The following is an 18845-nucleotide window of genomic DNA, read 5'->3' on the forward strand; positions in this document are numbered from 1 at the left end:
TACACTCTACAGGAGAGAGAGGACCCCACTGGCCATAAGATCTTACACTCTACAGGAGAGAGAGGACCCCGTTGGCCATAAGAGCTTACACTCTACAGGAGAGAGAGAGAGGACCCCACTGAACATAAGAGCTTACACTCTACAGGAGAGAGAGGACCCCACTGACCATAAGAGCTTACACTCTACAGGAGAGAGAGGACCCCACTGGCCATAAGATCTTACACTTTACAGGAGAGAGAGGACCCCGCTGGCCATAAGAGCTTACACTCTACAGGAGAGAGAGGACCCCGCTGACCATAAGAGCTTACACTCTACAGGAGAGAGAGGACCCCACTGGCCATAAGATCTTACACTCTACAGGAGAGAGAGGACCCCGCTGGCCATAAGAGCTTACACTCTACAGGAGAGAGAGAGAGGACCCCACTGAACATAAGAGCTTACACTCTACAGGAGAGAGAGGACCCCACTGACCATAAGAGCTTACACTCTACAGGAGAGAGAGGACCCCACTGGCCATAAGATCTTACACTTTACAGGAGAGAGAGGACCCCGCTGGCCATAAGAGCTTACACTCTACAGGAGAGAGAGGACCCCGCTGACCATAAGAGCTTACACTCTACAGGAGAGAGAGGACCCCACTGGCCATAAGATCTTACACTCTACAGGAGAGAGAGGACCCCGCTGGCCATAAGAGCTTACACTCTACAGGAGAGAGAGAGAGGACCCCACTGAACATAAGAGCTTACACTCTACAGGAGAGAGAGGACCCCACTGACCATAAGAGCTTACACTCTACAGGAGAGAGAGGACCCCGCTGGCCATAAGAGCTTACACTCTACATGAGAGAGAGAGAGGACCCCACTGAACATAAGAGCTTACACTCTACAGGAGAGAGAGGACCCCACTGACCATAAGAGCTTACACTCTACAGGAGAGAGAGGACCCCGCTGGCTATAAGAGCTTACACTCTACAGGAGAGACAGGGAATTCCCAGCCACCCTGGAGATGGAAAATAACTTTGCACAAACTGCTCTACTGGGAACCACTGACCTGTGATAGCCCAGGTACTGATCACCAAGAATCGAATCTCAAGATGCTTGAATTTACGTGAAATTGCGAATTTCAAGAAATATTCCGAGGATCGATCCCCTCATCTCTAGCAATTACGTATTAAACTATGAGAATGTGGAAGAAATTTTTGAAAAATTTTTAAAGTGGACACCTTTTTACAAAGGATGGGTAATATAAACCAACGAATTACAGGGCACAATATCTATCTGCACTTTGGTGTACCAAACATGTTTTTGGCATTTCATCGAATATACTTTTTTTATTCTAGATGTTTCTGTCTCAATGATCATCTTTATAAAAAGTAACAATGTAAAATGTAATAAGCATTAAGCCATGAGAATCTCGCCAGAACACAAAGTTTTTGAGCGGCAGTGATTGGCTCCAGGCTCGTTCACACTGAGCATTGTGCTGAAATCTCATCATTTTCATGACAGGTCTGCGATTTGATACTCTATATCTCACATTGCTTGCAGCATCAGATGTCATCAGATTTACAGGGAAGAACTTGGATAAGCGGTTTGTGATTTTTGATCAAGATAAAATTGTAAGTCTTAGCTTTACCCAAACTTAACTTAAGTAGTAACACAATGTACAAGCTGTCCTAGGGTTCAGCACGGCTGAGCGCAAATTTTCATCTTATTTTATAAGATGTATTTTTATAGTTCTACTTTATACATTGTCTGTTCCCTTACATAAAAAAAATATAACGTGCAAAAATAGAAATGTATCCTGTGCTATATATCACCACTATCAATTATATGCTTTATCCTACTTATTTGCATCTGGTATATTTACTACTGGGGTTCCTATATTTATGAAAATGCAGTCTGAAATTGATGGAAATGTGCAGATTTAAAGGTCATTTTCCCATCTATGACACTTATGGAATATCGACAGGAAATGCTAACGCCATAACTACAAGTGTCAGACAGATGCAGCCTCTGCCGCTCTGTTGGGAATGGAGAGGTGGCTGTGAGTGCGCGACAGTTACAATTCATTTGTTTGGGAACTCGGAAAATTGCCAAGTTCACCACTTCTTTCATAACAGCACAATCCAGAGCCCTATTCACATGACCGATGGTGATCCCATATCTACTTGAAATTTATGCCCTATACTGTGGATTTAATAATAATAATAATCTTTATTTATATTTACTATTAGTGTCCTAGATGTGACTCCATTAAAGGGAGCCTGAAAGCAGACACATGCTGATTTATCCATGAGCAGCAAGTGTCTATGCTGGCTGCATGTTTTGTTGGATTAGCAAGTTCCCAGAAGCTTCCCCTCACTCGCTCCACTTGAGGAATAGGTCTCTCTCTATCCACATATGCATAGATTGACCTGTCACTCAAGGGCAGAGGGCAGGGAGAAACTGCCGGGTACCCCAACGTCCAACTACTCTCTTGTGCCAAGAGTCCCAGTGGCTGTCAATGTCTGATACATGCTGCTCATAGATCGGGAAGCATGTATCTGTGGTCAGGTTCCCAATTAACAAAGATAATAATAATAATCTTTATTTTTTATATAGCGCTAACATATTCCGCAACGCTTTACAGTTTGCACACATCATCATCGCTGTCCCTGATGGGGTTCCCAATCTAAATTCCCTATCAGTATGTCTTTGGAGTGTGGGAGGAAACTGGAGAACCCGGAGGAAACCCATGCAAACACAGGGAGAACATACAAACTCCTTGCAGATGCTGTCCTTGTGGTCCTCTATTCAGGACTCATCTAAAAGAAAGAGTGAATTGTGACTACAATGATCTTCCTAGTTTCTAAAAGGGTGTGACCCTATGCCCAAGGAACTAGAAGATATCTAAAGGACTTCAGCTGCAAATTGAATGCAATGAGGTAGGCAATAGCGTTTTGATTGGCAGCGATCTTCTGAAAAGGAATGAAGCAATGGCCGCATATTCTGGCAAAGCTTCATTTATGCTCTATGAGACTGCCAGAATAAAGCTGTATTCCATATGTAGCATGTACACTCCATTCCAATGGGGAATTTCAAAATCCTGTTACAGGAATCAGTGGCATCCTATGGATAGGTGATAATGTTCCCTATTGTCAAAAGTCCCATCTGGAAAAGAAAAAGTATCACTGCCAACCCAGGACTCTACTGTAGAGCAACAATCCTTCAAGGACCCGTGGGGATGATGACTTTCTACTGTGGTTCTATATCTAGTGTTCTTCAATAGAATATTTACATTGAAGTGTTGAAAGAGCAACATTGTTCCACTTTCTACATTGAGACTAAAAAATATAATTTCCGGGGGAATTCTGAAAGGTGTTGACTCAAGAAGAAAACCCCTAGGGGTAGAGAAAAGAGAGGGGGTGGAGATGATCGGGTCCCCCCACACCAGCTGATTAGCCAGTCTGTTGGGTCCTCTATGCATGTATTGTGGCTGTGAAACGGCCCGTGAGACATGCAGCTACGGCTCCAGACAGCTGATCATCAGGAGAGCTCCAGGTATCTGGCTTCCCTCTGCAGCTTATTCGGTAAACACTGTAGCTTGCCGAATAAGGAGGGACCCGATCAAGTTCTCTTATATCTAAGAGGGGGTCAAATGATCTGTTTGTTGGAGTGGTAGTTGGGTGATCAGTGAATCTTTCTGTACTGAAGGCTCCACTGTACGTACACCAATTGCTGGTGGCCAGTTGCCATAGATTTTGCATTGAATCGGAAATACTGATACTAGATGCTCTTAATCAGTAATCTGCAGAAGAACATAGCTACTACCACGAAAACCAAGATAAGACAAGGCACTAATCAAGAGATTGAACAAATATGGCAACATTTGTAATTCTGTATACTGCAAATGTTAGCATTTTACAAAGTTTTTGCACATATCAAAACATGATTATGATTATACTCTTTACATGATTACAAAAAAATCTCTCTCTCTATCTATCTATCTATCGCAAAAAAGTGAGAGCAGCACAGAAAAGAAAAACAAAAATCAGGGTGCAGGGCCCCTCAGGCATGTACCAAACCTTGTCATAGAAGTCCAAAAATCAATGTTTCGGGCCCGTGAAGAGCTTGAGAAAGGCTCTCCATGGGCCGAAACGTTGACATTATGGGCTATTAAATTTGAATACCTTCATAACCTTATCCAGAATGGTGTGCTCCCTCTGATTTTTGGACTTCTTTCTATCTATCTATCTATCTATCTATCTATCTATCTATCTTTCTATCTATCTATCCCAGCCTTGGCATGTCACATACTTACAAATTAATAACATTACATTTTTATAATTAATACACTAATTAATCCATAGTTATTTGGATCACCCGAAATTTGTTGACATTTTTTTCCTTCCATCCACTTCTAACTTAAATTAAATCTGTCAATTTCTAATTCTCCTGAAATTTTGACACATTCAATTCTTGGAAATCTTGTCACTTTTAATGTAAAACACAAGATGCATTCACTGTCCAAATAGCTGGCTCGTAAATGAGTCTGATGAAGCAACTGACAGTTACGTAATTGCTACAACTTTAGCGAATGACATTAATGATGAAGCTAAGGAGTCGGAATGTAAAACAGTAATAGTCATCACTTCTGAATGATGCTCCCTCTATAAAGTATTCAGTTCCATCAGCCATTGAGTCAAAGTCAATTAAAGACACAAACGTAAATGACTGAGCTCGTACCCATTCCCGGGATCCAAGACAATTCCTCGGGGATGTGACATGTCTCCTTCCAATAAAGTTTTCCTGCTTTGTGATGCCTTTTCCAGTCGAGCTACATTGATGGTTTTCTTGTGTCCATCATTTGTCCAATAGAGATTATTCCCAATCCAGTCAACGGCGATTCCTTCCACGTTGTCAAGATCTGTTTAACATAATAACCACATGGAAATTAATTTGCTCTCTGATTCTATTTCATTTCAAGCTTTTACTTATAACCTTTGTGTAACTGCTTTTAGACTGATGAATTATTAAACACAGAACCAGGAGAATCATGTTATGAAGAATGTATAAGCAGGAGCAACCTAATCAGGGTTCGATCCTTAGAGGGCATTAAAATGCTCACTGTTTTTAGAGAAGGGGGAGTTTTCACAAGACTTTTGTTTGTAAAAGTAGATATATATTTAATCATCTCATTGACATTTATACAACCTCTGAAAATCAAGATGATTATCTTAGAACTTTATTCCAGTTATACACTTTCCCTACAGCGCTCACATAGGGCAAATTAAGTATTACAAGGCAGTCTGTAAAAAATAAAAAGAAAAAAAGAAGCAGCGCCAAGTCTGTAAGACTTCCCACCCCTGATGCCACTATTACCTAAATACAACCCTCTAATCATGTGGCATAAATACAGTCATACATATGAGATAACTATTGACCAAACTTTTGTTTGGCAGACTACTATCTCTCCAGACTCCTCCATGCAATGTGTTTTCAGTGGGTAGAGAGCAGAAAGCCACTGAAAACAAAAGTATCAGCCCATGAAGATACAACCACCTGATCCTTTTCAGTTGAGATTCAGGCGGCTCCCAGCGACATCACGAGATTGACCGAAATGGTCAACTTTCATCTAATATGAGTGGAGGACCTAAGTCTGTTACTTAAGAGAAAGGTTTTGAAAATGGGATTCCAATAAGGTCAATTTGATATTTCACACCAGATATTTGGGGTGATTGGTGAAGGGCTCGAGTTACAGTTTAGGTATTTGGCAACATTTACAATTTTCTTTGCTAGCAATTTTTCTTTTCAAATTATTTAATGTACCTTGTTATTTTTGTCACTCAAAATATTAATTACTATTTTCAGATTCTTTACATACATTTTATATACTTTTATATTGTATCTGATGCTAAGAAAGCAGCTTTCCAATTACTTTGCAAAAATTTGCCAATTTCAGACGAAGAGTAATTCTATTCTATTTGCCTTTAACCACTTTCTGCCAGCTGACGAAATAGTACGTCAGCTGGCAGATCCCCTGTTTTGAGGTGGGCTCCGGCGGTGAGCCCACCTCAAAGCCGCAACATGTCAGCTGTTTTGTACAGCTGACATGTGCGCACAATCGCGATCCGCCCGCAACCATTAACTAGTTAAATGCCGCCGACAAGCGCTGACAGCGGCATTTAACTAGCGCTCCCGGCCGCGCGGCCGTATCTGCTCGCACTGCTGACCCCTGTCACATGATCGGGGGTCAGCAGTGCATTGCCATAACAACCAGAGGTCTCCTTGAGACCTCTGATTGTTGATGGCCAATTGCTTTGAGCGCCACCCTGTGGTCGGCGTTCAAAGTACATCTGTGATCTGTGCATCACCTCTATGTAGCAGAGGTGATCGAGTTGTGCATGCTTCTAGCCTCCTATGGAGGCTATTGAAGCATGCCAAAATTAAAAAAAAAGTGATTAAAAATATATAAAAAAATATATATATAAAAGTTCAAATCACCCCTCTTTCGCCCCAATCAAAATAAAACAATTAAAAAAAAATCAAACATACACATATTTAGTATCGTCGCGTTCAGAATCGCCCGATCAATAAAAACAAAGGATTAAACTGACCGCTAAATGGCGTAGCGAGAAAAAAAATCAAAATGCCAAAATTACGTTTTTTTGGTCGCCTCGATATTGCATTTAAATGCAATAACGGGCGATCAAAAGAACGTATCTACAGCAAAACAGTATCATTAAAAACGCCAGCTCGGCACGCAAAAAATAAAGCCTTCACCTGACCCCAGATCACGAAAATTGGAGACGCTATGGGTATCGGAAAATCACGCAATTTTTTTTTTTAAGCAAACTTTGGAATTTTTTTTCACCACTTAGATAAAAAATAACCTAGACATGTTAGTTGTCTATGAACTCGTAATGTCCTGGAGAATCATAATGGCAGGTTAGTTTTAGCATTTGGTGAACCTAGCAAAAAAGCCAAACAAAAAACAAGTGTGAGATTGCACTTTTTTTGCAATTTCATCACACTTGGAATTTTTTTTCCTGTTTTCTGTTACATGGAATGGTAAAACCATTGATATCGTTCAAAAGTACATCTCGTCCCGCAAAAAATAAGCCCTCACATGGCCATATTGATGAAAAAATAAAAAAGTTATGGCTCTGGAAAGAGGGGAGCAAAAAACGAAAATGAAAAAGCGGAAAAAGCTCTGGGGGTGAAGGGGTTAAGGCAACCAGGGGTTATTTGTGATTGGGGGAGTGCTTGAATTATGATTTAGTTACATAACAATATATAGGTTTTTGTTTTTTTTTTTAGTAATTTTTATTTTTACTTTATTTATTGTACCTCATGTTATTTTTCGTCCTGAAAAAAAATATAATTTTTAGAATTTTTTACATACCTTTCGCATACTTTTTCATTCTACCCATCTGATGCTAACAAAGCATCTTATCAATCACTTTGTGAAATTTGCTCATTTTAGATGGAGGGTGTTTTTATTTTATTCCCATCTCAATTTATTGGAGTCACGCCCTGAGCTGTTATCTTCAATTATTTGAAGAAGAAAGACATTTCTGACTATGCGAAACACTGTGTCACCTTCAGCACAAGTTGTTAAGGATATTCACATCTGGGAAACCAGCGAAGATCAAAATTAATGAATTTGATGTTAATCAAATTTGTTGGCAAATTTTTAGGAATTCGTTGAACTTGGCATATTTGAACAATTTGAGACTAAACTTGTGCAAATTGCAAAATGGACACTGTAGAAGATTGCAATAGCTAGAGAAGGATCACATGACTTCCGGCGAGACTATGTGAGATTTTCAAAAATGCCTTGCAGCTATATCACCGAATAAATGTAATTCTCCACTAAAAATGATGTTGGGGAGAAAAGGATGTAGTTCTTTAGATTTAAATAGCTGATCCTTTTGTTTCCCTTGGAGATAAGTTACCGGGAGAGGAATCTGGAGATAAACAGATAGAAGAGTTTGGTCGCAGCTCGTCTCTAGAGATCAAAAGAGCTAAACTGAGCCGAGAGTTCTTCTGTAGAGGAAAGTTGGGAGAGAGCTGCTGGCCAAGCAAAGGCTATCTAATGGGTATGGGAGCCTTAAAGTGGTTATCTAGGTTTGGGGCTCAAGTGTGCAGTCACTCTATGTGACTGCAGACTTGTGAATCCTTACAGTGTGAAGTGTGCGAGTCGGTAATCTAGAAACGTCTAGTCGAAATGTGGCATATCACATAATTGCAGTCAATTGACGGCCCACTCCTGAAACCGATACCGGAGATTCCTGATAGTGCGCACTGTGCAAGCTGTAAGGATTCACATGTCTACAGTCACATAGACTGATTCCAGACCCAAGCCTGGACAACCCCTTTAATCAGACAATCTTCTGACAACATTCTTAAATGACTTGTTTGTGATTCTTAAATGACAAATATGTGATGTTCTCAACATTATTCAGAACATTAAGATTCCAGCTTTCAAAGCACAATAGTCAGAATAAGAATACAAACTCTCCTCAGTTCTTTATATTTATGTCAGATTTTTTTTGTTCTTGACAACACAGACACATTTACACTTGATTTGTACTTTTGTTATGTTTTTTGGAGGGAGTTTATTTCATTGCAACAACTTTTAATTCACTAAAAGCAGAATGATTGTTTCATCATAAACACATCTGACAAGTATTATAATATCCACAAAGACAATCACCCATACCTGTAATTAGTCGCTAAGCAAAACATAATAAAAGCATCATTATAAGATGGGGTGCTAGACCCTTTATACAGGAATACAATACAGAAAACAAAAACAGAGAAATAAGTATATTATTTAGCAATCATTCCAGAATGTTTTTCCTCACATTTCTAGTTAGTAATGACAGTTTTTCAGACTTACATCTAAACTTTTCACTCAATTAACTCTTTTGGTGCTGACATAGAGAAAGTATTGATGGTTTTTGTTCTAGGTTCAGTTATAGCTTATAAAACAGCAGTGAAATATATTCCCGAAAAAATGAGTGAGCTCCAAATACTAAACCACAATTGAAGGAAGAGGGTCCAAGAGCCTAAATATATAGATTTGTGCCCTGCCTTATTTTTCCACCAACTTTAGAAAGAAAAAACATGGTCCTGTGATACTCTGTGGGGAGATGTTTATGCTATAGGTTTCTGCTCAGTGGTCGTGATGGTGATTAAAGACTGTTACGGGTTTTGTTAGCATTTTGTCATTATGTATTGAATTTTCAAAGTGTCAAATTGGAGTCCTCAATGGAAATTTAAGCAAAGGTGAACAGTGAACACATCTGTATTTTTACACCAATTACGCATCCAAGTAGTGGCTATCAATGAGTTATGGCTGTGTGAGAGGACGAAGTGGATTTGGAATTATCTATAAGAAAAAAATATGAATTCTTAGCTTTTTGTTGCCGTGCACAAAGGAAACCCAATGGAACCATAACATCATAAATAATTGGAAACCATTCCGGGACAGACCTGTCATTGATCATGGAAACCATTATGCTATTGTGAAGAAGACTTGATATTTTAAAGAGTTATTCCCCTCTCCATAGGATAGGAGATTTCTCATGGATCACTGGGAGTCTGAGCACTGGGATTCCCAACAAATGTGTGAAAGGAGCTCTGGAGACTGCAAGCCAAACTTTACCGAGTCTGTCAGGAGCGGGGAAGAGGTGCGCATGCTTGACCTCAACTCTTTATTTCTCTACGGGACAGCTGAATACAGGACTCTACTATTTTAGGCATTTCCATAGACAATGAACTGAATGAAGGTCAAGCAAATTCACCACTGCTCCATTTAAGACTGGACCAGTTCCTGGGATCCAGAACTCTGTTCTCAACATTGCTGAGGTCTCAGACTATCAGAGATCAGAAGATTCTTCCGATTCCTGTAAATTGGGGAATAACTTACTACTATGAGAATAACCCTTTACTTTATGTTGTATGTGTCCCTATGTAATATCATAACCTTCAACTTTTTGGTGTTTATCCGGTGCCCCTTGGTACATGAAGGCTAAAAATGCTTCAAATGGAGAATGCAACCACATTCAAACGCAAAGAATAGTACTCCACAAATTTTGACCTCATTTACTTACCATCCTTAAGGATAGTTTCTCTCCCTGTCCCATCGATCTTTTGACGACCAATGAGAAAGCTGGTGGTGTCCGCAAAGTAAATATAGTTGGATTCGGCATGATAATCCAAAGCTCGGGGGTTCACTAAGTTATCTATAGGAAGCATATATTCATCGGATACTCTGGTGTTAAGATCCATTCCTCTAATTATTCCCGGACGCCCTTTTCCATAAAATAGGAACAATTCATTCTTAGGTTCTGGAAGGAGAACAGAGAAAATGTATTTGGTTTATATCAGGAAAAACATGTTGTGCTTCTATAATTTAACTAATATAAACTCTTTTTAGTAGAAGAATCCCCAAAATGAAGATGATCATAATTCACTCTCCTTTTAAAACCCTCAGTAAAAATCTGGGAAATCTGGAAGCCAGTGTTTAAAATCCCTATAGCGCCCCTATAGGGAAAAGGAAGCATTACACTGTTATTACTGATATTAATAGCATTATAATGCATAGACATTTTCACTTTTCCATAGAAAGTGTTGCTCTTGACAAATGTGAAGGACCTTAAACCAGGGACTCCCCTTTGTCCATCTTTGGGGGTCAACCTGTTTTTTTCTCTTTTTTTACTTAAATGCACCTGATTTGGTCTTACAATCATTTTTGCAATTTGTTTTAATTAAATATTTTGCACCAACCACATCAAAGTTGAATGAGCAGGAAAACAAAAAGCCTGTAAAAACCAAACGGTGCAAAATAATTAATGCATTCCTATTAAAAAAAATATTGTAACCCAAAATACATGCATTTAAGTATAAACATTGTCTCCAGAGTAGAACAAGCCCATTATAAAATATTACTATCCAATTCTTGTTATTTATAGTAAAATAATTAGCTCAATGAATAGAAAAAAATCTTAGATGGCGATTTATCATTTTTATTTTTATTCAAATTGTCCACTCTTTAAAAACATGGCAGATCCTATACGATAACTTTGCACTTTGTGTAAAATTGATAATATTGTGATGCTGACTCTTAATTTAACAACTCATTAGATTTTAGCTTTGATGTCATTTATGATTAAATACAACATTCATTAGGCGTCTGGATGTAAACAGGAGAGCTCTGGGATAGAAAATGATCCCAAGCAGTTACAAATCAGTAAAAATCCACATTAGTTCATCTAAAGGATTCCCGCTTCCTACGCTCCTAATTCACAACTCGCCTTTTCATTTTCCATCCTAATTAGGCCATTTGCTATGACCGTGACTCCCTGTTAGGGTTGGCGGAACGCACCGAATATATTTATTAGATGAGATAGGTGCGTTCGCAACCCGGGATCCACCGTGCAGGAAAGAACCTGCTGCTAAGTAAGGCGGTGAAGTAAATTAGTATAAACGAACTCTGTTACTTCACAGAGCCTGTAGTAACGAGAACGCTGTGCCCTGTTTAGCTCACAAGGAACACAGCTACTGAGTAGAGCCGACAGTGGTCATGCAGTCCCAACCAAACACGCTGCTTCTCTCCGGGTGAGCCGGAATTCTAATGGCTATTAGCCAGCCCTGAATTCACTCAAGAGAAACTCCTCCCCGGAGGTGCCAGCATTCTAGGGGCTTATTTCAGCCGGGTCCCTGACCACACACACAACCACACTGGCGCTGAGCTCGTACATATTTGATACTAGTGCATGGCCATGCGGTCATGAGAACCTTTTATAGCTGCAGCAACTTTAGGACCTTCCTAGAAGGACCAATGGAAGGCTGCCGCAGAACTTGATCAGGTATAGGGCCTTCCTGGAGGAACAATGGAAGTTGCTGCAGTACCTGAGCATGTGATCCTAGACCTCCACTGAGAGATCTTACGCTGGGCATGCTCAGTGTGTTCAAAGCAGGACTTAGTCCCAGAAAAGCCTGCTCGTCACCGACCAGTGCAGGGTACAATAGCAGAGCCTGGAGAGGCAGCAGTAACCCTTTGCACAGTATCAGATTCAATGAGACGCTGGGACCGACGTCTCCGCTGAGCAGGCTCCACTGCGGCCGATGCAGAATGGGAGACCGCAGCAGACACGGCTCGAGATTCCCCCTGTGCAGAGGCGGGAACTTGACTCCTAACACTCCCCTCCTCTGTCTGGGGAATCAATGATTTTGAACCATAGAATTTTAAAGTAACTATTCGGAACTCTTATATGGTCACAAACTCACGATAAGCTAGGAATGGAAAATATAATTTTACAGTTATCTTGTGAACTACAGAACATTTATATAAATGTTCTTCTTTAAATGGATTGTGCACAGCTTTAACATTGACGGCCTATCCTTATTCTATCCTTATCGGCTGATCAGCTGTTCCCGGTGTCAGTGGTGGCCCGAATGGCTCAGTTGTACAGCTGCACAGCATGCTCTGTCAACTGATGGGTGGATGTCCCATACCCAGCCACAACTCTTATTGAAATCAATATGGTCCAGATGTGTAGTACCTTGCCGTGGCCACTATTCCATTGACGGAGCTGTGCCGTGCAGCTCCATAACTACGAAGTTCTTGTTGCTGCCAATACTGGGAACCGCTGACCGGCATCAGTGCAGGATGTCACATGGCCATTGATCAGATGTTGATGACCTATCCCAATGATAGCCAATCAATGTTAAAGTCCTGGACAACCCCTTTAATGACCCTTTCACACATTTTTGGTCCTATATTGTCCATGGGTAAGCCATGAAAGTCCATTGGGTAGTTCAGATAAATGTTTTTTCACTGATGAGTCACATATAAAAACTAGAGCAGCATGCGCTACTCTGATCTATTTTTCAGCTTAGGCTTAACCTTTAAACTGAACAGGCGCTTAAAACTTTCAACTAACTGATTGAAATCCATTTTAAAAGAATCCATTGAAATTAATAAAATAGGGTACTATACTTTGGTATTTTATTATTTTCTACATTTTTGATGTATAAAGCACGTCACATGGATATTAGACATATTGAAACATCCACATACATTTTTGACTCTGCATTAAACGGACCATTATCCTACCGTGTATCAACCAATTTGCACCCATTTTATTCTCATCTATTTTTAAAAACTGAATCAAGCAGATTGCCTAAACTTTTGATTAATTGACTCTTAGCAAAGAATCTGTTCAAAATGGATAAAACACAGATGCAAGACTGAAAGAAAAAAATACGTCTTCATTTTCTACTCCTTTTTAAATGATCATTATACACTTTAATGGCAGAGACTGATCCACAAAGTGGATGAGAATAGGACTTGAACTGACATACACAGAACAGATTCATTTTTAAACTGATGTCTATAAGGATGAATGAAACTCTATGAAACACAAATTTGAAAAATAAATATGACTGCAGCCTTACATAGATATCAAAATTGGAAATACAGAAGGCACAGGGAACACTTTAAAGATCGGGCAGCACGGTGGCTCAGTGGTTAGCATTGCAGCGCTGGAGTCCTGGATTCAAACCCCACCAAGGACAACATCTGCAAAGAGTTTGTATGTTCTCTCCGTGTTTGCGTGGGTTTCCTCCGGGTACTCCGGTTTCCTCCCACATTCCAAAGACAGGGAATTTAGATTGTGAGACCCGTCAGGGACAGCAATGACAATGTGTGCAAACTGTAAAGCGCGGCGGAATATGTTAGTGCTATATAAAAAAAAAAGATTATTATTATTATTATAGATGAAAAATTGTCCATTTTTTGTGGATAAAAAAATTAACTAATTTTCATAAGCTCATTTGAACCCAAAGTGAATTTGTAGAACCAAATGGAATCTCCCCAAAAAACAACAACATACATGAGCATAAAAGGGTTTAAAAGGAGTTTTCCATAACTAACACATATATACAGTAGGCATTGGTGTAGGTCCAAAATCCAACCACTACTCTCCAAAAATGTGGTGTTTCTGATACTGGAGGTTCACACTGTATGGAGCCAGAAAACCACTGCTCCATACTGTGTAATCGCCATTCTCAGGAAAGGCAGCTCATTTCCTACTGAAGTGAATGGGAGCTGAGCTAAGATGGGGCCACTACAGTGTGCTCAGCAGTGGTTTTCCAGCTCTGTACATAATGAAGTTCCAATAGCTGAAATATCAAATATTTAGTGAGTAGTGGGGGTGCCAAGATTCGGGCCCCTATAAATATGATTTTGATGACATATCCAAAGGATAGATAATCAAAACCCCAGTCACAGGCAACTCCTATATGGAAAATATATCTTTTAGCATTCTATCCATCCTTTATTATAATTTTTTTGGCATCTAATGTTTCCAGGAACCTTCTGGACCAGGGGTCTCAAACTGCGTTCCTTGAGGGCCACAAACCGAGCTTGTTTTCAAGATTTCCTTGGCATTGCAGTGGAATTATTATCTGCGCAGGTGATAATTTAATCACCTGTGCAATACATGAAAATCCAGAAAACATGCCCTTTAGAAAAGCAGTTTGAGACCTCTGTTCTAGACAAATAGCAAAAGAGATAAAGGACATTCCATTAATTTTTTGACCCATTTTGATAAAAAATAAATTGGCCAACACTCCCTGTGAAACATGATAATTCGAGAGGTCATTAAAATATCTAAAAACAATATCATTGTCACAGGTTAACTATAGTTGGTGTTGAGTGTTTAGCAGACTAGTTATTTTCATCTTTTCAACTTTATATTGTCATCCCAGCTGTCATATCCATTGAAAACACTTGCAACAATTTGCACTACAAATCATCAAGTGGTGCTTTTTTTTAACTCTTGTTGCTGCCCTGTGTTGACTTAGAACACATTTGCTTGTTTTACATACTTTTGCAGAACCTTCCATCACTTGCCAGGCTGAATCCAGTTTTGCAGCGACAGGTCCTCGTTTTGTAGCTGGATCCGAGCAGACAGATGTGCGAGCAGCCCCCTGGCATGCCATCTGGGTTTATTTCACATGCGTGGCTCCTAACTGCAAGAAATCAAGGCGCAAATTACTTTTTAAAATAAACATTATTTACTTCGGTACGTGAAAGTGGATGACAACAAAATTGATGTTATTTTACCAATGACTGCCTTAACTGTTTGTCATGAATTAAGCATATTCATTTCAATAAAAGTGTTTAAGACCTTTCATTCGTCAACTTGTTTATTGCTATATAATGGATACAAATTTTTTAGCGTGGCCACTGGAGATGAAGGAATTGGTTTGAAGTGAATTGAATTTGTCTTAAATTCTAGAAAACAGTTTTGTTCCTTCCAAGTCAAAATTTTTAGGGGATTCGATTTGTGCCAGGATAGGGGATAAAAAACTAAAATATAATAATACTCACCCCAACACTCATCCGTTGTAGGACCATAGCTCCTTATCCAGCCCTCCACTCAGCTCCCTTACCTCTCCATGGCACGTAATGTTCAACATCTTCTTTCTCCATCTTCACTTTACTCTTCCGGTGTTGAGCATTCCTTGACATTATGATGGACATTTCGACATCAGGATGTCATGTTGTGTGTCACCCGGGGCACAATCAACGTCTCAGGCGTTGAGACATCATGGCATGCTTCTTGATGTCAGAGGCTTGGAACATAGCGAAGATAGAGGAAGACAATGTCCAGTGCCATGGAGGAGTAAAGAAGAAGTTGGAAAGAGCTTCACTGAGGACTGGACTGGGGGTTGCAGCACTAAGGTAGGTATGCTGATAGGTAAATCTTATTTTTATGATATTTTTCACCTAATGTTTACTATGTTCTGTACATAATAAAGAAATGGTGGACACAGACAGAAGAGGGCCCCATTGCAAGAACCATATATGTGCCCTTTGCAGTACAATAGCTCATCAATATGAACAATTGCACATATTTTGAAGGTAAAATTGGGCCTTCAAAATTCTTGGACCTCTGTGCAACTTCAACAGTTTGCATCTATAAGATGTCCATCCCTCTATTAAGAAACATTTTATTCACAATGGAATTTCATGGCCAAATTTAGGAAAACTCCCAAATTCAAATTTCGGTAGATTTACTCATAACGTATGAGGTCATGAATACTGCTTTGCGCTTCATGTTTACAGTAGTCACTTGGTAGAGCAGTTGTTTATGTCTCAGAACTGCTCTTTTCTGGGATCAGGATGTTGCACCAATAGTCAGCCATGTTGAAAACTATGGAAAACTGACTATGGTTACCCAACTCTAAAAAAACTATTCTTTCACCCCAAAATATCTATATACAACCATACTTATGACATTAAGCTTTGTATGACAGACACTGCTACTTTAAAGTTTAAATACCAAACATCTTAACGAGCCATAAATTACTTTTGGAGCAAAATCTTCAAACTTTTGGGTTTGTCAACTTTTGCAAAACTATATTTCCTAGCATGCACTGACAACTACGGGTTGTCAGGGAATGCTTCTTCTTGTGGGTTTGCATTATTTAAAGGTCCCTTGGTGTAGAGTTTGCACTTATATAAATAAAAATAAATAAATTGAAATGTTTTAAACTTTAACATGATATACCAGAGATAGAAAGTAATTCTTGCTGCTTACCTGATGGTTGAGTGCGTTTGTGATAGATCTTTATCCCCCGGGCATTTTCCGGTATCGGTAATGGCTGTATATCTGTATTATTAAATCTGTTAATTTTCAAGACTTTGGAACTGTCTAAATTGGTTGTAAACAAATAGTTCTCAAACAAAGATAATCCATACACTTGGCTGACCTGCAAATACAGCAAATGGGAAACTGTAAACAGAACGGTGAGGATTAGATTCATTGGTATGAAACAAATGAATATTGCGGTAGATACATAGTTCTAAAATATTTATTATAAGTTTAAAGGAGTTTTCTATTATTTTAACATACATCCAACAATGAGTTTATTGAAGGGAACATTTTATAGTGGTGCTGACTGGTATTTTGGTTTAGTCACAGTTAATTATATAACATATTCTAATTATTGTTATCATATAAATATAATAGTTAATAGCTGCAGTTCTTTAAGTTTGGTTTTCAATTGTTAAGGTGTTACCTTAAAAATGTATTCAGATTGTAATAAGTTATCTTCTATCCAACATGTAGGGAATACGTATTGGATGAATGAGGGTCTGGCCACTGAGACCCACACTAGTCACCAAATTGGGGCAGCTGTATCCCCAACTGAATTAAGTGGTAGCTTACATGTCCAACCGCTGCTTCATTCATCTCCAGAAGTCCCATAGAGAATGAATGGAGCTGAGAACAAGCATGTGCACTGCCATTCCATTCAAAAGTGCCCTATTTTGGAAATCAGCAGAAGTTTTAGTGATAAAACCCCGACCAATGTAGAAGTCATTATTACTAGTGATGAGCGAATATACTTGTTACTAGAGATTTCTGGAGCACGCTCGGGTGTCCTCCGTGTATTTTTTAGTACTCGGAGATTTAGTTTTTCTTGCCACAACTGAATGATTTACATCTCTTAGGCAGCTTGATTACATGTGGGGATTCCCTAGCAACCAGGCAACCCCCACATGTTCTTATGCTGGCTAGCAGGTGTAAATCATTCAGCTGCAGCGATAAAAACTAAATCTCCGAGCACTAAAAAATACTTGGAGGACACCCGAGCATCCTCAGGAAATCTCGAGTAACGAGTATATTCGCTCATCACTAGTCATTACCTATCCTTACGACAGGTGATAAATATTTAAAAAAGATATACCCTTTTAAGAAAAGCTGCAATTACATTTAATGATACCAAGATAAACAAATACATAAAAAGTAGTAATATCTAAAATGCATGGAGAACTAAAACAAAAGGTGTTAAAAAATAAACCATTGTATAAATGTACAATTATATAAAACTAAATAAACAAAAAAAGGAAATTAAAAAATATATAAATATGTATATGTTAGGTGTCGTGTTCCCGCCTCTGCACAGGGGGATCTCGAACCATCTCCGCTGTGGTCTCCCATTCTTCTCCAGCCATAGTGGAGCCTGCTCAGTGGAGGCGTTGGTCCCAGCGTCTAGCTCAGGCTGATACTGGGCGACTGGTTACTACTGTCTTTCCAGTCTCTGCCTTTGTAGTCAGCACTGATCAGCAGCGAGCGGGTCTTTCTGGGACTAAGTCCTGCTTTTCCCATATTGCGCATGCCCACGGGACGACCTCCCTTTGGAGGTCGAGGGTCACATGCTCAGGTCCTGTTGCGGCTCCTATTGGACCATCTGGAAGGTCTTGTAGCACTGCTGCTATAAAAGGTTTGCATGGCCGCTCGGCCATGTGCTAGTGTACACTTGTAAACGTGTGTGTGTTGACGTGTGAAAGTCATTCATTAATTATCCCCGCCCTTCTGTATGATTGCTCACGTAAGGTGGATGATTGCTATCAGCTCATCACACACAAAACAGCGTCAAGTTGCTGTAACCGCCAGTGCGGCGCTGTGCACTTTCTCAGCGCTTTCCTTACCCAAGCCTGGGTGGTTAGTGGCGTCCGCCAGAGTGGCACCGCACGCACTCTCGTGCTTCCACATAGTTATTATTACTTCATTCACTCTGATACCCCGGTTGCGGTGTCAAGCGCAAAAGGTCTAGATGAACTCTAATCCAGAGTTTTGGGATTGAGTTCTGTGATTCCTTGCTTGCGCTCTTTTGTGCGGTACTGCGGCCCTGTGACGCATCAGAGTTCGCTTTCTTCATACAGGGTGAAGTTAACCCATGTGTGAATCCATTTTGTACCGCCATATAGTCCGTCATTACTCAGCAGCAGGTTCCATCTCTGCACAGTGGATGCCGGACTGCGAACGCACCTTATTTTGT

General features: G+C 39.8%; 1 protein-coding gene across 1 annotated transcript in view; it reads right to left on the reverse strand.

The window, feature by feature from the left end:
- The window catches only part of LRP1B (LDL receptor related protein 1B), a 1659362-nt gene that overhangs the window by 757180 nt on the left and 883337 nt on the right, over nt 1-18845 (reverse strand). The window contains exons 9-12 of the mRNA XM_069732880.1: nt 16601-16772; nt 14883-15026; nt 10100-10336; nt 4725-4905 (exon numbers count right to left, since the gene is read on the reverse strand). Of these exons, the coding sequence (XP_069588981.1) occupies nt 4725-4905; nt 10100-10336; nt 14883-15026; nt 16601-16772 (734 nt within the window). The remainder of the gene's footprint in view (nt 1-4724; nt 4906-10099; nt 10337-14882; nt 15027-16600; nt 16773-18845) is intronic.

This window comes from Ranitomeya imitator, chromosome 7 (assembly GCF_032444005.1).
Source record: "Ranitomeya imitator isolate aRanImi1 chromosome 7, aRanImi1.pri, whole genome shotgun sequence".
Classification (NCBI taxonomy): domain Eukaryota; kingdom Metazoa; phylum Chordata; class Amphibia; order Anura; family Dendrobatidae; genus Ranitomeya; species Ranitomeya imitator.